This window comes from Pollachius pollachius, assembly GCF_949987615.1.
Source record: "Pollachius pollachius genome assembly, chromosome: 3".
In the NCBI taxonomy this organism is placed as follows: Eukaryota; Metazoa; Chordata; class Actinopteri; order Gadiformes; family Gadidae; genus Pollachius; species Pollachius pollachius.
Genome location: NC_136936.1, coordinates 13,272,288 through 13,290,620, shown reverse-complemented (window position 1 = coordinate 13,290,620; position 18,333 = coordinate 13,272,288). Strand labels below are relative to the sequence as shown.

The window sequence follows — 18,333 nt, the reverse complement described above, 5'->3', positions numbered from 1 at the left end:
TGTCCCGAGAACAAGTCATAATTTGGCTTTGGTTTAGTTACTTTGTTTTGTTTGTTATCCTAAAGCATCCACCATCTGGTAAAACAGCTATAAATGGAAGGCAGGATCACAGAGTAAGTTTAAGAGAGAGAATATTGTGATGGTACTTTCAATCTTGGAAGATCTCAAGAGGACTGTGCTACAGTGTGACAAAAAAATTAAAAAATACAAAAACGATCATTATAATTGACCTCACATGAACCATATAATCTTTATTACCTTATCATGAGTAAATATAAAAGCACAAGGATATGATGATGAGCCGTGTTCCACTTCCCAAAAGGCGTTATAATATGTTGCATGTGTTCGTCACCATAGATTGCTTCTATATGTCTGTGGTTGTTTCAATAACAAGTAACAGTAACCACTGTGTTTCTACTGCTAACTTTAATCAAATCACTATCATCAGTTGGTCCCTCTCTTGGAGTTCATGGTATGAAATGCATTGAAATGGAAGTAATCGGGCTCAGAAAACATGGATATCTGCCAATTGAAGCAATTTACAGATTAAATCAGCAGAATGTGTTCAAATTCATGAATATCCTCTTCCAGATACAGTATTTTATCCCATGTCTTATGTTTCCAACAGAGCTCCCCACAATGTTAATCCCCCAAAAATGGAGAGAGGGGGGGTTGGGGTCAGACTATCGGTAGTTGGACCTTTGGTGCATGTTAGGTTTGTTCCTTATATATGACAAACCGGGCGCAGGAGCATGTTTAGTTCCTAGCACTCTTTATTGCATTAGCAGTCCAACACATACACGCTCATAGCTCTCTCACGTAGGCTATCTCCCGTCTCTTACTGGCGCTAATTCTTGTAGGTAACATAGTCCAATAAACCTTATCACAGTGCACGGGCAAAATGTGGGACCTGTTGATCTCCACTAGTGACTTTGGGCCACACTGGTTCAGACATATCGATGCTACACAAGCACAGCTCTTCTCGGCTGCAAGCATGTTGTCTGTATAAAAAAAAAATCAAAAATCAACCTTAATATGGAGCCGTTTCCATCATAAATATTACTTTCCTGATAAACACGAGCTGATCATACTATATTTTATCCATAGAGGTTTATGAAAGCAGCATCTCTCCCCAATTACTCTGCATATATATTCATTAAAGCTGCAGAAAATTTGCTTGACCACATCGCATTCACGCTTTAAGTTTACTCAGGGAAAATACATGGATGCTAGGAGGAAGTTCAGCATATTGTGGCCCATTGCTAAAAACAAAAATATGCACCAATGATTCATGCTTAAATTATGCTATTCTTTTGGAAACATGAAAGAGGGGAAACTAGATAGTAAAATAAGTTGGATTCCACATATTGCTATAAAATGAGCAAAATATTAGCGATACATATACGTATTGCATAATTTCCCATCAAATGGTGTGTAACAACGTCAACAAAGTGCTGCGTCACCACACGGAAACCGTCTCGCATCTGGACGTTGGAGCACTGATTGACATGGGAGCCAGTATGTTCCGACAGGGATGCATTTCACGACACGGGTGCGCAACACCGCACATAGCCGTACCGTATCTGGTGCACATTGCCTTTAGACTCAAGAAAATGCAATATTGGACACCTCCTAATCATTTTAAACTAATGCAAACAAAAAAAGAAAAATATTATCAACTTCTGTAAATCATTTAATGTTCAATTTAACAATGAAAATGATCTGATTCCAAATGAGGCTTTATTTTGGAATTTCAAAATGTGAAATTTAAAACTATGCTTAAAGCTACAGAGGAATATTCATTCATGTAAAAAATGAAATTATAAAAAAGATTGCCACCCATTGGCATATTTGTATGCAAATTATTTGGATTATCATAAAACCGAAATTCCAACTAAATGATCACCAACAAACATGTAAATATAATACAGAAAGAATCCAATGCAGGCAGATACTAGAATCCCTGAAGAATATTACAACTCTGTGTAATCCACCACATTGTTGACAGAAAACAGATTGATTTGGATGAAATGAAAAGGAAAATTTGCTGTAAATTTACAAGTTATAGCAATTCCATCATTTGAGTAGAATACAAAAAAGATTGTTCCAGATACGTCTTCAGACCTTCATTCTGCTCATCATCTGTGGAGTGAAACAGAAATTATTTAAAAAATCCAGAAAGTAGAGTGCAAATCGGTTGATAATTTCATGTTTAAGACAACCGGAAAAGAAGATGACACCTCAGCAGGTTCGCCATACAGTATGATGTTTGCCAGTGAAAAAAAACCAAATCACGTTATTTAAGGCAGGAGGAAAAGTAAGCAGCGATGTGATTAGATCATTAAAGGAGACATATTATGGTGTTTTCCCAACAAGTAAACATAGTATTTGTTTTTGAAGCTGTTTGATGGAAATAGCTTTTAGGGGAAAAAAATCTCGCCTACCGCTATTCACCTCTGTTTCAGTCCCTTCAGAATGCGCTGTTTCTGGTGTCTGTAGCTTTAATGCAAATGAGCTGCTGCCCATCGACCAATGAGCTGTCAGACTGAACCACAGCATGGAGGAGAAGGGATTGTTGCCGTTTGCGGACTCCTGGAGCTCTATATCAATATCATATAATAATAATATTATATATGGGTATTTATATAATATTATATCTAATATCACGGCCAAAAACTATGTGCGCCTTGGATGATATTAGGAATCATAAAGACTGCGTCTGACGTCTCTGGCACTTCCACAACAAGTAAAGACTCGTAGTGGGGGATATCTCGGCCATGGTTGAGGGGAATTGGGGGAAAGGAGCTTTGGCCTTGACCCTCTGAAGTCCACGAACCGCGACATGGAGAAAGGGGTTGTACTCTGGGAGCTCAGCAGCAAGTCCGGCAGCTCAGCTCCCAGAGTACAATCCCTTTCTCCATGTCGCGGTTCGTGGACTTCAGAGAGTCAAGGCCAAAGAGCTGAGCTGCCAGACTTGCCGCCGAGCTCCCCGCGCCGGAGCTGCCGCCGAGACCTACCCCCCCCTGGACCTGCCAGTTTCGGCGGTAGTTCAGCTTCCGGAGTACACCGCCGGAGCTGCCGGACTGCCACCGAAGCTTTGGCGGCGGCCGGACGGCATCGTTGTCGGCCAGACTGCCGCCGAAGCTTCGGCGGCAGTCGAGTTCACCCCGCCGGAGCTGCTCGTCTGCTGGTCCACAAAATCTTAGCTATGCTCTGATTGGAGGGGAGTAGGGAAGTGGGAGGTAATATTCAACTGTGCCCCCTTCCTACGTAGGAGGGGGCACCGAAACTGACTCGCTCGTTTGGTAACTGTAGGCGGGGTACTTTCAGAAATGCAAATCTCACTCAAAAAAAATCATGTACAGACCTTTTTAAAGTTTGTATGCTTGTGGGAGCACCAGAGACCCAAATTCAACACCCCAAATCCTAGGAAAAGTGTTGTTTTCATATGTCCCCTTTAAAGCAATGTTTGGCAGTAGTAGGAAGCTTGTAAACCCCCCTTTTTTTTTTTTTATTGGTCGTCAATTGTAGAGCAAGTCTATGTTATTTGACAAGAATGTTAACCAGTCACTCCAGAAAAATGCGGCATTTTTTTGTGATTGTTGCGGACAAAAATCCTTGATTATGCGGCACGTTTTCTTAAAAAATGTGATGAAATATGCGGCATATTTATGCAATTTTATGCTATGAAATTGCGGGAACTTGCAAAAATTGCTGGAACTTGCGAAAAATGCAGCTTTTCGATGACGTTCACGTCGCGTAATTACGTCACTTCATAACGTTCCCATGGCAACAGGGGGAAATGGCTGCTCTTGTGTGAGGTGAACGCAACATTTTTCAACTTTCTGCTAAGATATATGTGACTTTTTTGCAACGAAAATGCGGGGATTATGAAATCATGCAAGCCCCGCATATTTTGCACGGAAATCAGCAATTTATGCGGTGAAAGTGCGGCATATTTGAAAAAATGCGGCCCCCGCATGAATATGCAGACTTTGGCTGATTATGCGTTGAATTATGCGATCGCATAATCACGTTTTTCTGGAGGGACTGGTTAACATTGTCTAAAATTATTCTATAGTTAGCTACACCGTTAATCATTTTATTAACAGAGCAACCCCGTCAACCAAGGTACAAAATGTGTTTGACCAGGAAAAACCTTTTAAGACTCAAGACCTTCAAACAGTTTCTCTTTACAGCAGACACATCTGGGCTCGGTAAAGAGTATTCAGTCCAAGTATCCAGTCCTATTTGGAGCATCTAGCCCTGAATAAGTTCACCGTCGTGAAGTGCTCATCGCTAGCTCCCGACAACTCAGTCACTTTACAAACTCCTGTTTTAAAATCAGCACGTGTGACTTTAGTTCACTCAATGATTCAAAAACATGAGTGTACAGATCAAGTATTCACTCGTGACCCCAGTATTTCGTTCTCACCTTGCGGGCACTGGCGGTCAGTAACTGGGAATTGGTCGTGCTTTTGGCACTGGTGCGCGGGGACCTCCTCTGTCCTTTTGCCGCCGCCGCCGCCCCCTGAGGCAATTCCCTGGTGTTGCCCCGTCTTGCCGCGGCCACTCCCACTTCGGCCGCGCGGTTACCATGGGACCTGCCAGAGGCGCGCTGGGCGGGCGACATCTTCAGGCCCTTGCTGGGGGACTTGCGCGTGGAGCTTCGTAGTCTGTTCAACCCCTTCTGTAGATAGCTGTTCTTCTTCGGGGTGTTTTCGATGGTGAACACCATGGACTCCCTCCTTTGGACCTGGGAAACAGAGAGCAGGAGACGGACAGACAAAGTTATTGTAGAGAGCATCACTGGGGCAAAGGAATGCATATCTTATATACTAAGGCTATAAGTATGCAAGACCAAGGTTTGCCACGATGAACCCACACTTTAAGGTATATACTAAGAGAAGCATTGTCATGTTTCAATAAAACATGTCTGATTTAATTTGGGCTTGTCTTTCCAGGATGCTATGGTGTGTGTGCGTACCTTTCCACAGGCTCCAGGTAGAGTCAAAGTGTGTGAGTGAGTCTTACCGGGCTCAGGGCCGTGCGTATTTGTGCGCTTGAGGTCATGTGGCTGTTTTTGAATTTTGGAGTAAGAGGGCGGGGGAAGCAGCTGGCCTTCGCCTGAAAACCGATAGAAACAAGAATAGTTAAATTCTCATATTTTTACACACACACACACACACACACACACACACACACACACACACACACACACACACACACACACACACACACACACACACACACACACACACACACACACACACACACACACACACACACACACCTTAATAACAAATGTTATACGCAACCGAGAGAATCAGGTCTAATGTGTGCAATTCACAAAACCGACACGCACCTCGGGAGAGAGCGGGTACTTTTGCAGTGAGGAGGAGTGGGTGCGTGTTGGGAGCTGGCCCGGCAACAGGGAGTGGCGGTGGGCACGAGTGCCAGCAGTGTCCGTCTGCCCCACCATGTAGGAGAGGCGGTGGGAGGAGAGGGATTCCAGCATCTGGCCGGGCATCAAGGTGGCCCGGCGGATGGTGTCGCTGGGGTCGCCCATACGCAGGTCGTCGTCCGTTATGACGAACTCAGGTCCAATGCTTGGCTGAAGGATTACACAGGGTCAAAAGGTTAGCCAAATAGGCTTCCATTACAACACTCTCGGATTATAAGTCATTTTCCCCATTATAGTGCAATGATCGACCACTTTAATGTGAAATTATGGTTTATGGTTGCGGTTGGGACATACCCTGGATTCTAGCGGGTAGCTGCTCTTGAGGTGGGGAAGGCAGGCCTTGTTCCTGGACTGGAGCTCAGCGATCCTCATCCAATCATCTGGCCCATTTTCGGGCTCGTTCTCAGCTCCCACACAGAATGTACTTGTGCCTGGAAACACTCACACAAATGAATAAACATACAAGTACCATGTACATGGACTTTTACTACTCCAACATTTATCAAATACCAAAAACTTAAAATAAGTTAAAAATGAAGCTAAAATATGCAAACCCGACCAACCCCGACCATAAATCAGGAACAGAGCGGCAGGCTGAAGTAACCCAAGAATGTAAATATAAGAATAACTCACTGCGTGTCGGCGCAGTGGTGCTGGTGGTGCTCCGCCTGTAGCCGGGCAGACTCATCAGCTGGTCACTGCTGGCGGCCGTCTTGCCGGAGAGCTCCATGGAGACAGGCCTTGCTGCGTGGGTGTTGGAGAGATTGGGATGGGAGCGTGCGGAGGCCAGGCTGTAGAAGGTGTCTTCGTCCTCACCGTGGTGGTCGTTGCCAGACCCTCCGCGCCTGGGAGTTTTCTGTGGATGGGACAAGGGGTCAACAATGATGTGAGACAAGAACACTAGGAAGGGGACCTTTTGAGTATGGTTATAGCCAGGGTTCTAAATTAACACCCGCCTACCCGCCAGATGCAGGTTAAAAATCATTTTGGCGGGTGTTAATAAAAAACTTACTAGCCAGTTTGGCCGATGATGCATGAGGCAATCATGTCAGTCAGAGCCGCTCTACTGTTCTCGCTCCCTGGGCAGTACTGACTACATTTCCCATGAACACTGGCGTGATGCTACGTGATGACATATAAGACGCCCATTGGCTGCGCGCAGGCAGTGCAACCAACCAGAGCGAGAAACCATGGAAACAGAAAACACAAAGAAGAAGAAGAAGAAGAAGAAGAAGAAGAAGACGAAGAAGAAAAATAATTAATGAACGGAACAGAAACTATCAAAAGAAGGGAGGGAGCAAGCTAGAGTAAATTAAAAAACAGCCTAAACTTAAACTAAATGCGGCGTTGGTTGGTTGGATAGACGTCTGGGGGCGAGAAGAGGAAGGAGGCAGGGGATAAGATTGAGAATATAAACAATGCGTGCGAAACGAAAAAAATAAAGTTCAATGCCAAATGACTGACGGGTCGTGATTGGCTTATGTTTGATCACGAAAATGTCGTCAAATGCCGCAAAAGAAAAAAACAAAACAAACAATTTTGTGGTGGGTACGAATAATCTGAAAGTCAAGGCTGTAAAGGACCATGAGAGTGCCCGGAGTCATCAGGAGAGCTTCAGGATTAAATCCGCCAAAACAGGTCGCATTGAAGAGAGTTCAGAGAGTGCTGAAGAAATGTGATGCAGTAGAGCTCAGAAATTATCAAAATGAAAATAAAGGATTTTTTTGTGGTATGCATGTACTTTGATAGTGTTAATACAATCCAAACTGTAAAAAAAAAAAAAAAAAATCATTCAGTGGCACTCACCCTTCTAATTTTCACTGGAAAAAAATTGGCTAGTGGAAATTCTGATTGGCTGGTAATCAAAAAAGTTAATTTAGAACCCTGGTTATAGCCTCCTAGTGCTTGACTTTGAGTAAAGGTGAGTTCACTTGAGGTGCGCTGCGACATCGTTCCACGTCGCCAAGTCTGGCGTTGTGTTCTCAAACCACACATAAGATCAACTAGTTTTAAACATTGCTTTTCAACAGAACCTGAAATCTATTGGTTGGGTCATTCGGCACGACGGGTCAAAGTTTTTAAACGTAAAGCAAGTCTCCACCGCGAGAAAGTGCTGCAGGGTCAGGCGTTGGCCCCTCCCCCCCAGAAATTGCAGTGCCGCTTTCCCGATATGAAAACGATGGAGTGGGTCGCATTTAACGCATCTCATGTGATCGCCCCTTCATTCTGCTTATCAAGTTCCCCCAAGTGTATTAGTGCTCATCCATCAGCTGTGGCCATTGGACATCTTTTTTAGGAAAGTTATGCCCAATCTCGAGGGCTTAATCACGATTGGCCCTTCATGCAGCGTCTATTCACCTACAGTGTTTGTCCACCTAAAACCCAATGGGTTTACAAATTAATAAATGGTGCTCCCACACCAAACTGCGTGCATGTTTTAGCAAAAGGCAACACGTTTTATAGAAGGGAATAAAACGCCTGGGTGATGCTATTTGTGCTTTGTGAGTTTCCCCTCCACCTTGCTCATCGTGATGTTGATAACCTGCGTGGTTCGGCGGCGTTTGACCGAGGAGGAGGGGTTCTTCAGGGTGGAATCCGGGAGCTCAGCCATGGATGTAAGGCTGTTGTCCATATGGCGCTTGGTCCTTGAGCCAGAGAAATACATTAACATCAATGCCCCACGCATGCAAAAAAATATTAGTCTCATGTCCAAACCAATTTCAGGCACATATACAGTATAGCTCAAATCAACAACTGATACATCTTGACTCTGGTACAGATCAAACAATGTTTCACATAAATCCTGAATTAATATGAATCCCGGGTAACTCATAATATTTACCGTAGCAGCGATATACCATTGAAAAAAAATAAAAAGGTAACAAAGGACCTGTTAGTTTGTGCGGCCCACCTGTTTGTCTGCTTGTTGTTCATGGGTGTGAAGTAAAGGCTTTCCAGAGAATCAGCGCTCAGGGAACGCCGCTTGCCAGCGAGGCGCTCCGAGCTCCTAACCATCGGAGTGCTGGACTCCCCCGGAGCGGAGGGTCTCCTTCAAAAAGAGAGTGACGGTATTTAGTAAGAGAAGAGGTCGACCTGTACAGCTAGCTGGTGGATCCAACTTTAACCGGAACCTGGAGCGAGATTGACCTTCTGTTGATCTCTGGGAGGTGTTTTACCTTGTGGTGCTCAGAGAGTCCTCCAGAGTGTCGTCTCCCTGGCTGTCAGAGCTGTCGTGTTTCTCCTTCCTCAGCTCACGAGTCTGGATCTTCCAGTTTTCCTCAGTTTCTGTGAAGTAAAAGTCCTGGAGCCTTCCTCCGTCCCTCCGCATCTTGTTGTGCTCCCGCAGTTGGCCGTCGGCAAAAGCCAGCTGATACAAAGATGAGAAAATATAAAGTAAGGCGTCAAAGTAAATCGTGTAATCATTTTAACCAGCCAGGCTGGTACTTCTTAAGACCATTGCATTAAAAAGGTGAATGGCACTAAATGTATGTAAAGTCAATTGATGACAGTCATAGAACATAGAAATCCCATTGTGGTCATGTTGCTTTTTATATTGACATTTCCTGTCCATTGGATGCTTGCTGGACAAATGCCCCCAGAATTAATTCCAGAATGCCTCTAAGTATTACAAGAATTACCAGTAAGCAATGTATTGCATGCTTTTACACAGGAATAATGTACTTTAAACTATGATCTTATCGTTGTGTACAATTAATTAGTGTTCAGTGCTAGCAAATAATATTGAATAATTGACTAATTCCAAAATGGTACCAACCTGTGACTCCAAACTGGTGACTCGGCTTAAGAGATTCTTCTCATTGGATTTGACGGTTTCAAAGTCGAGCTGGAGCAGCTTAAACTCAGTGCCAATTTTCTCTTTAACATCCAAGGAGCGCTGCATTTCTGCCACCTGCTCCTGACTCTCCTGGAGAAGCTGCTTTTTTGCTTTGTAGTGATTCATGGCATTCTCCATCTTTGCACATAACATGAATATGAAAAGGTTAGATTTTCAAGCTATAGTACAACACATAATTAAGGAAGAACAACAGAAAGATTGCACGTACCTGAGTTTTGTAGTGTTTTGCCGCTTCACTAGCTGTTTGAATGTCCTTCTCTGCCTTTTTCATTGAGAAGGAAAAACTATCAACTTGGTTAGTTAAAACTTGGATCTTCTGTTGTAGAACAGCAGTTTGCTCTGAGCCATTTTGCCCAATTAAGGTTAGCTGTTCCTCTTTGGATTTGATCTCCTGTTTCAACATCTCAACCTCAACCTCAGAAGCAGACACTTGTTTCTGAAGGAGATCTTTCTGATGAGCACTCTCTTGCTCTTGCTGGGTGAGCAGAGTTTCCCGATCCTGTAACTTCTCTTCAGCCTTCCTGAGAGAGTCGGTCACACTGGTCACTTGACTCATCAGACTGTTGATCTCCTGCTGCAACTCTTCAGAATTTGTGGAGGTCTCCTTCTTCACCTCAGTCAGCTGTTGCTCTTTCAGAAGGATTTCCTGCTTGAGTAGAGCCTTCTCCTCTCCACAGACCTCCATCGTTGTTTTAAGTTGATCCCTCTCCTGCCTCAGGTTTGTTAGCAAGTCTTCCTTGGCTTCAACCTCCTCGGACGCCATTTTAAGAGATTCTTTAGTTTTGTCCATCTCAAGAGTTAGATGTTGTATCTGATTGACCAGGCTCTCTGATTGCTTGGAGCTCTCTGTCTTAAGTTCATTAAGAAGTGTCTCCTTTGTTTGGATCTCTTCCTTCAGCAGTCTGATGTTTTCCTCAGATACAAGGTTCAGCTGCTGAAGTGCATTCATCTGTTGAGTGCTTTCCAGCTCCTGCTTACTCAACTGATGTTTCTGACCTAGAACCTCCTCCTCAGTCTGCTTCAGTGAGGAGGAGAGGCTCTCCACTTGGCTATTTAAACCTTGGATCTGCTGCTGTAGCAATGCAGATTGCTCAGAGCCATTTAGCCCAAGTAAGGTTAACTGTTCCTCTTTGGTTTTGATCTCCAGTTTCATCTTTTCAACCTCCACCTCACAGGCAGAAACTTGCTTCCTTAGAAGCTCTTTCTGATGAGCACTCTCTTGCTCTTGCTTGGTGAGCAGATTCTCACGATCCTGTAACTTCTCTTCAGCCTTCCTGAGAGAGTCGGTCACACCGGTCACTTGACTCATCAGACTGTTGATCTCCTGCTGCAACTCTTCAGAATTTGCGGAGGTCTGCTTCTTCACCTCAGTCAGCTGTTGCTCTTTCAGAAGGATTTCCTGCTTGAGTAGAGCCTTCTCCTCTCCACAGACCTCCATCGTTGTTTTAAGTTGATCCCTCTCCTGCCTCAGGTTTGCTAGCAAGTCTTGCTTGGTTTCAACCTCCTCTGACGCCATTTTAAGAGATTCTTTAGTGTTGTCCATCTCAAGAGTTAGATGTTGTATCTGATTGGCCAGGTTCTCTGATTGCTTGGAGCTCTCTGTCCTAATCTCATTAAGAAGTGTCTCCTTTGTTTGGATCTCTTCCTTCAGCAGTCTGATGTTTTCCTCAGATACAAGGTTCAGCTGCTGAAGTGCATCCATCTGTTGAGTGCTTTCCAGCTCCTGCTTACTCAACTGATGTTTCTGACCTAGAACCTCCTCCTCAGTCTGCTTCAGTGAGGAGGAGAGGCTCTCCACTTGGCTATTTAAACCTTGGATCTGCTGCTGTAGCAATGCAGATTGCTCAGAGCCATTTAGCCCGAGTAAGGTTAACTGTTCCTCTTTGGTTTTGATCTCCAGTTTCATCTTTTCAACCTCCACCTCACAGGCAGAAACTTGCTTCCTTAGAAGCTCTTTCTGATGAGCACTCTCTTGCTCTTGCTTGGTGAGCAGATTCTCACGATCCTGTAACTTCTCTTCAGCCTTCCTGAGAGAGTCGGTCACACCGGTCACTTGACTCATCAGACTGTTGATCTCCTGCTGCAACTCTTCAGAATTTGCGGAGGTCTCCTTCTTCACCTCAGTCAGCTGTTGCTCTTTCAGAAGGATTTCCTGCTTGAGTAGAGCCTTCTCCTCTCCACAGACCTCCATCGTTGTTTTAAGTTGATCCCTCTCCTGCCTCAGGTTTGCTAGCAAGTCTTGCTTGGTTTCAACCTCCTCTGACGCCATTTTAAGAGATTTTTTAGTGTTGTCCATCTCAAGAGTTAGATGTTGTATCTGATTGGCCAGGTTCTCTGATTGCTTGGAGCTCTCTGTCCTAATCTCATTAAGAAGTGTCTCCTTTGTTTGGATCTCTTCCTTCAGCAGTCTGATGTTTTCCTCAGATACAAGGTTCAGCTGCTGAAGTGCATCCATCTGTTGAGTGCTTTCCAGCTCCTGCTTACTCATCTGATGTTTCTGACCTAGAACCTCCTCTTCAGTCTGCTTCAGTGAGGAGGAGAGGCTTTCCACTTGGCTATTTAAACCTTGGATCTGCTGCTGTAGCAATGCAGATTGCTCAGAGCCATTCAGCCCGAGTAAGGTTAACTGTTCCTCTTTGGATTTGATCTCCTGTTTCATCTTCTCAACCTCCTCCTCGCAGCCAGAAACTTGGTTCCTTAGAAGCTCTTTCTGATGAGCACTCTCTTGCTCTTGCTTGGCGAGCAGATTCTCACGATCCTGTAACTTCTCTTCAGCCTTCCTAAGAGAGTCGGTCACACCGGTCACTTGACGCATCAGATTGTTGATCTCCTGCTGCAACTCTTCAGAATTTGCGGAGGTCTCCTTCTTCACCTCAGTCAGCTGTTGCTCTTTCAGAAGGATTTCCTGCTTGAGTAGAGCCTTCTCCTCTTCACAGACCTCCATCGTTGTTTTAAGTTGATCCCTCTCCTGCCTCAGGTTTGCTAGCAAGTCTTCCTTGGCTTCAACCTCCTTTGACGCAATTTTAAGAGATTCTTTAGTGTTGTCCATCTCAAGAGTTAGATGTTGTATCTGATTGGCCAGGTTCTCTGATTGCTTGGAACTCTCTGTCCTAATCTCATTAAGAAGTGTCTCCTTTGTTTGGATCTCTTCCTTCAGCAGTCTGATGTTTTCCTCAGATACAAGGTTCAGCTGCTGAAGTGCATTCATCTGTTGAGTGCTTTCCAGCTCCTGCTTACTCAACTGATGTTTCTGACCTAGAACCTCCTCCTCAGTCTGCTTCAGTGAGGAGGAGAGGATCTCCACTTGGCTATTTAAACCTTGGATCTGCTGCTGTAGTAAGGCAGATTGCTCAGAGCCATTTCGCCCAAGTAAGGTTAGCTGTTCCTCTTTGGTTTTAATCTCCCGTTTCATCTTCTCAACCTCCTCCTCACAGGCAAACACTTTTTTCTGAAGGAGATCTTTCTGATGAGCACTCTCCTGCTCTTGCTGGTTGAGCAGAGTCTCCCGATCCTGTAACTTCTCTTCAGCCTTTCTGAGAGAGTCGGTCACACCGGTCACTTGACTCATCAGACTGTTGATCTCCTGCTGCAACCCTTCGGAATGCGCTGAGGTCTCCTTCTTCACCTCGGTCATCTGTTGCTCTTTTTGGATGATCTCCTGAATTAATCTCTCAATTTCCTCTTCAGAGGCAAACACCTGTTTTTGCAGTTCTTCCAGTTGATGTGCATACTCTTGTTGGTGCAGATTGCACATGTCTTGTTGAGTTTTAAGATCCTGTTTGGCATTACTTAGAGTAGTGGTTATGGTTTTTAGTTGGCCCTCCAAACCATGCATTTTTCCTTTAAGAATGTCTTTTTGTTGAGAGCTCTCCATCTGCAAGTTAGCTAACATGTCTTCTTTGGCCTGAATAGTCTCCTTAGCCAATTTAACATCTGCCTGAAGAGCAACTTCCTCAACCCACAAACCATGTACTTCTTCCTGAAACATTGTTATCTTATTTTGCAGAGTCTCTTGGATTTTCAGGCTGTCAACTTGTTGTTTTGCCAACAGGTCTTCCTGATTCTGCAAATACTCCTCCGCTTTCTTTAGCGAGGAGGTTAGCGTCTCCACCTCGTTCCTCAATGTCTGAATCTCCTGATTTAGCAGTTCTACCTTTTCAGCTCGGACATTCAGTAAGTCTATCAACTCCTGTTTTTGTTGGATCTCCTCCTTCAGTCGGCCCATCTGATCCTGGTAAAATGTCTTCTGCTGGTCAAGAGCCGTGTCATGTCTTGTGTTTTCCTGAAGCATCTGCTCTTCTTTGAGTTTAGCATCTTCTTGGCTCTCCTTAAGGAGGGCACCTATACTATCAACTTGAAGCTGGAGATTGTTCTTTTCCTGTTGTAGAATGCATCTTTGGTCAGCAATTTCCTTCTCCGTTTGGTCGAGAAGTTCCTGTTTATCTTGCATCTCTTTTTCACTTTTGGCCATCTGCTGCTTAAGAAGCTCTTTATGCAGAGTGATGTCCTCTTGATATTGTGCTAGCATGACTTCTTTAGCCTGAACCACCTGTTTAGCCTCTCTAAGAGAGCCCGTTGTAATCTCCAACTGATCTTTTAGATCTGTGATTTCATTCTCCAGTTCTGCCCTCTGTTGCAAGAAAGAATAATTGGTTAACGACTAGCCTTCCTATAAAAATAATCATGGACTTTTATCTTTAGCAGTTAAGTAAACATAATAGGCGGAATTTAACAAATGACAATGCTAAAAATATCCACAGTAGCGTCTCCCCTGACCTGCATGACTGGCCCCATGTTCTCTCCTTTCTCTTCTAGGCTGATTCGGCTCAGCTCCTCCTCCAGAGACGAGATCTTGCCTTGAAGGATCTCAATTTGTTCATACTGGAAGTCCTATGAACAAAACAAGAAGGATGCTAGAATAAAGAAGCATACAAAATATTGAATTTGCACAAGAGCATGCCGGAGCAATCATTATTTTACAAACAATAACATAAAAATGTAGAGATAAAATAGCTTCAATTTGTAAATATATAAATGCAATTTCAGCTTGGAGGGCTTTTAACGTATTGGTAGTCTGACACATCCACTAGTGCTGACCTTTTGGGCAGTGGCTTGGCTCAGTTCGGCCTGTAGGTGGCAGTTTTGGCTATGCAGCTGCTTCTCAACAGTAGCCTGGTTCTCCAACAGCCTCTCCAACTCTGCCTCACAGGTTGCCAGTTTTAAACGCATCTCTCGCACCTGACAACAGAGGCACATTTTTGACAATTTTAAAACGAGGCTTCCAGCCCAATATTTTACATTGTGATGCAAATTGCTCAAGATGTCTGCTAAAAACTGCAGATAGTTAGCACATAGTAACAATACATTTGGCTAAGCACAGCAGCGTGAGTTTCAAAATGTGTTTAATAGTTGTGCAGTTGTCTATGGGGGTCTACTACCATAACGATGGTTATAACTATTTGCAGCTCAACCACAGCAACTGCAAGCAATATTTTTTTGGGGGGGAATTATATATTAATAAAAAATACGATTGGAAAAAACTGTTGAGTACAAAGTATGATTACCTGGACAGAGAGATTTCCATTCTCTTCTGTAAGCTGGTCTACTTTACGTTCCATATGGATGGTGTCAGACTTCAAATCATGGCTTTGCTTTGCCAACTCATGAAGACGTCTTTGCAACCTAAAAAAACATACCCATTATGTTCTAGTTAGCACACACATAAAAAAAATTGACATTTAGTCAAGTTTAGGATGTACTCAGTATGCAAACATACCTTGGGTGTTTTTAGTTACATTAAAAAATATGTTCCCAAAGAAAGCTGCATCATACAAGTCATTGCCTTGACTTTTTGTATCATTTATCTTGTATCTTTCAGCTTTACGTAAATACCATCCAGGAATTAGTTGTTTATCGTTTATGAGAAATTTAAGCGCTTACGATTCGTTTTTGGTTTCCAGTTCATTAAATTGGTCGCTGACCACTTGGTCTTGCACATTTTGATTTTCCTTTATCTTGTCCAGTTGATACTTTAACTGGCTGATTTCGGTTTCTGTAGAAAAGAAAAACAACAAAGTTACCCTGGGGTAGAAAAGGCACAAAAGTAGAGAGATGGCGTTTACTGAACAGTGTTAGATAAAACTCAAGGAGGAATAATCCTCAAGATGCTGCGTGTCTATATTTGTAATGATGGATATTTTAGGTTTCTATCAATCATTCAGAGATTTTTTCACAAATATTTTCAAGTGAGGAGTGAGAGCAAATATGTAGTTTCACTGGCTACTCAAGGATTTTTTAATTTTTTGAAATGTATTGCAGGGCTGATCAAAGGGGTTTGTTGCATACAAGGCAGCAGTAGTCATTTTCAAACCAAACACATACTTCAATTTACAGAATGATTCATATTTAGCAGACGCTTTTATCAAGTGAGGCTAGCATGTCCCCCTGGACAAAGACGATAAACACACACTGATCTAATAAAATAAAATATTTAGATGGATAATTGTATACCTTTCTGTGCGATCTGGCCCATCAAGCTGCTCAACTCCCTCGTTAAGCCATCCTTGTACTCCCGCTCATGGATCATCTGTGTCTGCATCTTCCTCAATTTGAAACGAGGCGTGTTCATGACTTCTTGCAGGGGAGACCTGCTGCTACAAAAAAATATATCAATTGGTAACACAAAAGGTACATTCAGTCAACACACATTCAATATAGAACAGTGTGGTGTAAGTGACGCAATGAATTACATTGTCATATAAACTTCTCATATAAAAATATGTATAGAACAAGGCCATGGCAAGGAATACCTGGCGGCCGGGGTAGCCACAGTGTGCAGATCAACAAACTTGACTTTCTGGGAGCGATGGAATACAGGGGAGTCATCAGATATCAAGGAGCTGGACGATTGGGTTGAGGGGGAAGAAGAGTCTGATTCCCCGGTTTGAACAAACAAGTAAGGAAGAACTTTGTTAATGAAAACAGACAGGGGTGGCATTAAACCCACAATAACTCCAAGTTGTCTGACTTGTTAAGTCACATGGTCCGCTTGCTAGTATTCATTATAAATCATAACTCTGATTTAACTGAATATTTCTGATACGATCTACATCATATGTGACTTACATTTTCTCCCCAGATAGGCCTCAAGCCCATTGCTCAGGTAGACATAGTCATCTGTTACCAGAACAAAGCGGTCTGTGAGGCTTGCAATCTCACCCTAAAGCAAGGAAGAAATAAAATCAGACAGGAACCAGTTGATTTTCCCTACACTTTATCAGCAGCAGAACAAGGAAATGATAAGAAAGATAGTCTCACCTCCACCTTCAACTCCATCTTGTTAAGAGTACTGCGGTTGTTCATCATGTCATAGTACACCAGCAATAAAAGCACCTGAAGGAGACAGTATGGAGTATGTAGGTCAAAATTGTCATGTGTGAGTAATTTGGTGGTACACCTCTTGTCAATAATTACCTCAATATGTTTGAAATGGGTGTGCACAATATCGCCAACATCCCATTAAGGCTATTGCACACATGACCATGTTAGGAGAGACAATGCAATGAATGCATGCATAGAGTTGCATGAAAAACAATACCTTTGATATTTCTACTGTCAGGTTATTGCCATTTGCAATCTGCCTTGAAAGTGTAGCTCCTGTGCCAGCACGTAACCTGCAGTCTCCTATCATGGTGGGAAAATAAGTAGTCACAGATCAAAAGTGACAGAAACACAAAAGAAAGAGCGGTGCAAATAAATGTCAACTAACCCTCCAAGAAGCAGGCAATTTGGTTAAACCGTTCCTCCACTGAAAGGTCCAAGGATAGGCCCTGTTCATTTTTTCTTAGATAGAAAAGGTAGAGAAAACAACATTATTTATTATATTTTTTGTTATGACGTCACTTGAGTGCATCTGGTTGAAACTGCAGAGAATTCAGAACTTGGTATCGGAAGAGTACTTACAATGTATTGATTACTTTTAACAAGTAAGTCCCATCTTTCAAATCCTCGATATGGAGAGCCTGATCCGTCAACTCTAGGCTGTTCAACTGCAAAATGTGATAATATATTGAGTTAGCTAAACATATGGGTAATTGTTTCAGGTTATTTCAAACAATTAAAAATAAAGAAAATGATAAACAAACAACGTACCCACGTCAACAGGGCTTCCACGCCCACGTTAGCCATTTTGGTTGATTTGGGAAAGTCTTCAACCTGGCAGTCCGAAACGTGTAAAGTCAATGTCCAATACGATATGTGAAGCAAACAGTTTCTTATGTAAAATGTTATTTTAAAATAAACAGGCCAAGAAAGCAGGGTCAATCTTTTCACGTCTAGATAGACAGTTCACTACTGTTAACGCTAACGTTAAATATTCTGCCACACAAGGAAAATCCTTAAATCTTCGTTTATAATATGTATATATTCAGATTACAATGTTAATCGTACCTTACCTTATGGTGTGTTCTGGATGCCTCGGACACCTCGGAGATGTTCGTCTGTCAAAACGACCGGTGAAACCTTGTATGGCTAAACAAGATTTAAAAGTGTTGAACGCATTGAATAAACCAATCAGATTGCTTAAAGAATTACACGTCATAGAAGCTCAATTTACACTTCCGCCGTACTACTTTTTTTTGGTTTATAAAATGTTTTTCAGATTAGCACTAAAATATCACGTTTATGCTTACAAATACAAACTAATAACATATATAACAATATAAATACACATAGTGTTGTTCTTTACAGTTTATTTATTTTCACACTATTTTTTACTCCAAGGTTCTGATTATTATTTCATTGTTTGTGAAATATGAGAAACCCTACTAATTAAATTACTACAATGACAACCACTTATTTACCTAAAAACAATGAACTCAATATTATTATCTATTACATATTGTGAACATAGTGGATTTTAGGCTGGACAGTCAACGCATCAAATGGACTACAATTCCCAGAAAAAGTGCCTACAGTCCCTTAGTAGTCTGTCTCCTTGGAAACGGACTGTTGT

General features: G+C 42.8%; 1 protein-coding gene across 4 annotated transcripts; it reads right to left on the bottom strand.

Moving 5' to 3' along the window:
* Nucleotides 1–890: 890 nt before the first annotated feature.
* On the bottom strand, nt 891–17,850 carry numa1 (nuclear mitotic apparatus protein 1). 4 transcript variants are annotated; one of them, XR_013811675.1, is made up of 25 exons: nt 17,774–17,850; nt 17,472–17,534; nt 17,283–17,368; nt 17,089–17,162; nt 16,918–17,003; nt 16,638–16,712; nt 16,446–16,539; nt 16,130–16,250; nt 15,831–15,973; nt 15,261–15,372; nt 14,885–15,002; nt 14,418–14,558; nt 14,097–14,210; nt 9,529–13,950; nt 9,240–9,437; nt 8,641–8,831; nt 8,376–8,513; nt 7,983–8,109; nt 6,098–6,320; nt 5,759–5,895; nt 5,366–5,614; nt 5,035–5,127; nt 4,436–4,756; nt 2,445–2,600; nt 891–2,142 (listed from the first exon to the last, which is right to left on the bottom strand). XR_013811675.1 is itself a non-coding variant. In XM_079731643.1 (24 exons), the coding sequence occupies exons 2-24, from the start codon at nt 17,505–17,507 to the stop codon at nt 2,119–2,121; spliced, it is 7,323 nt and encodes a 2,440-aa protein (XP_079587769.1). In that variant the 5' UTR covers nt 17,508–17,534; nt 17,774–17,850; the 3' UTR covers nt 891–2,118. The 4 variants fall into 4 exon arrangements, 1 of the variants encoding a protein (XP_079587769.1); XR_013811676.1 differs by having other exon boundaries at nt 15,831–15,970; XR_013811677.1 differs by having other exon boundaries at nt 17,769–17,840.
* Nucleotides 17,851–18,333: the final 483 nt, after the last annotated feature.

What these genes read in the sequence shown, in the direction of transcription:
- numa1 (XM_079731643.1), bottom strand. Translation starts at nt 17,507, where the DNA reads ATGGCTAACGTGGGCGTGGAAGCCCTGTTGACGTGG. An exon ending in AGATGGAGTTGAAGGTGGAG is followed by an intron (nt 16,540 to 16,637) that starts GTGAGACTATCT and finishes TCCTTGCTTTAG; the next exon opens with GGTGAGATTGCAAGCCTCAC. An exon ending in CTGGAAACCAAAAACGAATC is followed by an intron (nt 15,003 to 15,260) that starts GTAAGCGCTTAA and finishes ATGTTTTTTTAG; the next exon opens with GTTGCAAAGACGTCTTCATG.